The 1,893-nt window shown below is 65.7% G+C and overlaps 1 protein-coding gene across 1 annotated transcript; it reads right to left on the minus strand.

Annotated features, from left to right (window-relative positions):
- Positions 1 to 848: 848 nt before the first annotated feature.
- AURANDRAFT_35279 (hypothetical protein) lies at positions 849 to 1,478 on the minus strand (the record flags this gene model as incomplete). The annotated part of the gene is made up of 1 exon (XM_009044651.1): positions 849 to 1,478. A coding segment is annotated over one exon (630 nt), but the record flags the coding sequence as incomplete, so codon positions are not given.
- Positions 1,479 to 1,893: the final 415 nt, after the last annotated feature.

Consider the following 1,893-nt stretch of genomic DNA (forward strand, 5'->3'; position numbering starts at 1 on the left):
GCCGTCCCAATAACAACGTCCGAAAGCGCCAGAAACAGCATGGCTCTGCCCAGCGTAGCGCCGGCGCAGATCGTCGCGATCCGAACATCATTGACGAGCACCTTCCGGATGAGATCGAGCTCGAGCGACGATTCCGGCTCCGCGTCCGACGACTCGCAAGGCACAAATATGTGAAGGCGGTTCGCGTCCAGCGCGCGCATGAAATCGGCCAAGAAACTCTCATCAAGTAGCGGCCGCACCATCTCGATGCGTGTGGCGGCGTCGTCCCGGCGCACGCGAAGCGAAGCGCCTCGAGACTCGTGCCGCGCGTATTCCCGCACGCCGACCGCGGTCACTCCGCAGAGGTAAAACGCGCCATCCTGACGATCCGAGGACCACGATGGCTCGAAGCCGAAGCGACCATGTGTGCTTTCAAAAGCGGTAATCAGAGCCAGCGCGTCGGGAATCGTCTTCGGCTTTCGACGCGCCAGACGTTCGAGCGCGTCCAAAGGATGGACGGGGAGGCCGTCGGACTCAAAGGCGAACATGCTCGCGGCGCAGCCCGAGCCGTAGGAAAAGCACAAGACGCGTCCGTCAGTTCCTCAGATAACGAGCGAAAGAAGACACGCGTACAGAGGGCACGTGTACGTCGTCGCGTTCTGAGCGCTGATCGCCGTGCCGAGCAGGACGTGCCTGTCGTAGAGCCGCTCGTGATCGCCTTTCGACAGGGCGTGCATGGCCTCGCACATGACTCGGAAGTTCCGCTTGGCGTGGTACGGAGCGTTGCAGTGGTAGGCGACGCGATCGTAGACGAGGAGAAGGTCGCGACGATCGAAGCGGCCCTGGCACCAGAGCATGGCCTCTTCATACTAGGTGGTAGCCACGGCGACGTCTACGAGGGCGTCGTTGGACGACCATCCGACGGGCCGGTAAAAGTCCCAGGCATGCTTGACGAAGGTCGTGCACCGCGTCTCCATGGCCAGAGAAGCGCGCGGTCCCGCGAGCAAGGACACCGCCGACGCGCCGACGCCGGCCAATTGAGCCGGGTCCGGGTGCACGGCCGGGTCAGAGCAGACGACGGCGCCGTACCTCCCAGTCCATCCCGGGCCGTGAATCCAGTTCCTGGTGCTCAAGAGCGCGTTCGTACCGCCGTAACAGGCGTTCACGGTGTCCGCGCCCTGGACGTCGAGGTCGCCGGTCGCCTCGAACAAAGACATGAGGAAGGACTTTGTGGACTTACCACGGTCGACGCTGCTCTCCGTACCACACTCGAGTCGGCCGACGTCCTCGAAAGCAAGCTCGCTTCGAGCGAGCAGCCGACAAAGCGCCGACAGCGCCATCGAAACCGCGTCCTCGTCGTCGCTCGCGAAAGTGACGAGCTCCTGGCCTCGGCCCACAGTGTAGCGCCCGGGGCTGCCGTGGAAGCGCTCCACGTCCGTCGCACGGACGCAGAGACTCGGTGCGTGGTAGTCCAGGGCGACGATGCCCGCCTCGTCCGCGCGGCGCCGTCTCCGGGCGTCTCGGGCGACCGGCGGGAGCGACGAGGCGCCGGCGCGTCGCGCGTGTACGCCGAGTGCGCGGAGCGCGACGGCGCCTTGGGCATCGAGTAGCGTCACGTTGGTAACATGGAAGTGCGACGAGTCCTGGACCCGTCAAACGTCGATCCAGACCGCATTCGCGGGGCGCGACTCGATCGCGTCGATCGCCAGGACGTCGGCTGCGCTTCTGTCCAGGACGCCCGTCTCGAGGGCCGCCGTTGTGCGCAGGGCAACGGTGAAGGCGGTCTCGAGCGGAAGCGACATTCGCAGACGGCCCAGCAAGGCACCGGAGCGGTCGAAGAGCAGAGACGCGACATCGAGGTCGCCGACGACGACGCGCCCCTCGACCGGCGCGCCGAATGAGCGCCGCTCGAAA

Source organism: Aureococcus anophagefferens, assembly GCF_000186865.1.
Source record: "Aureococcus anophagefferens unplaced genomic scaffold AURANscaffold_591, whole genome shotgun sequence".
NCBI lineage: Eukaryota > Pelagophyceae > Pelagomonadales > Pelagomonadaceae > Aureococcus > Aureococcus anophagefferens.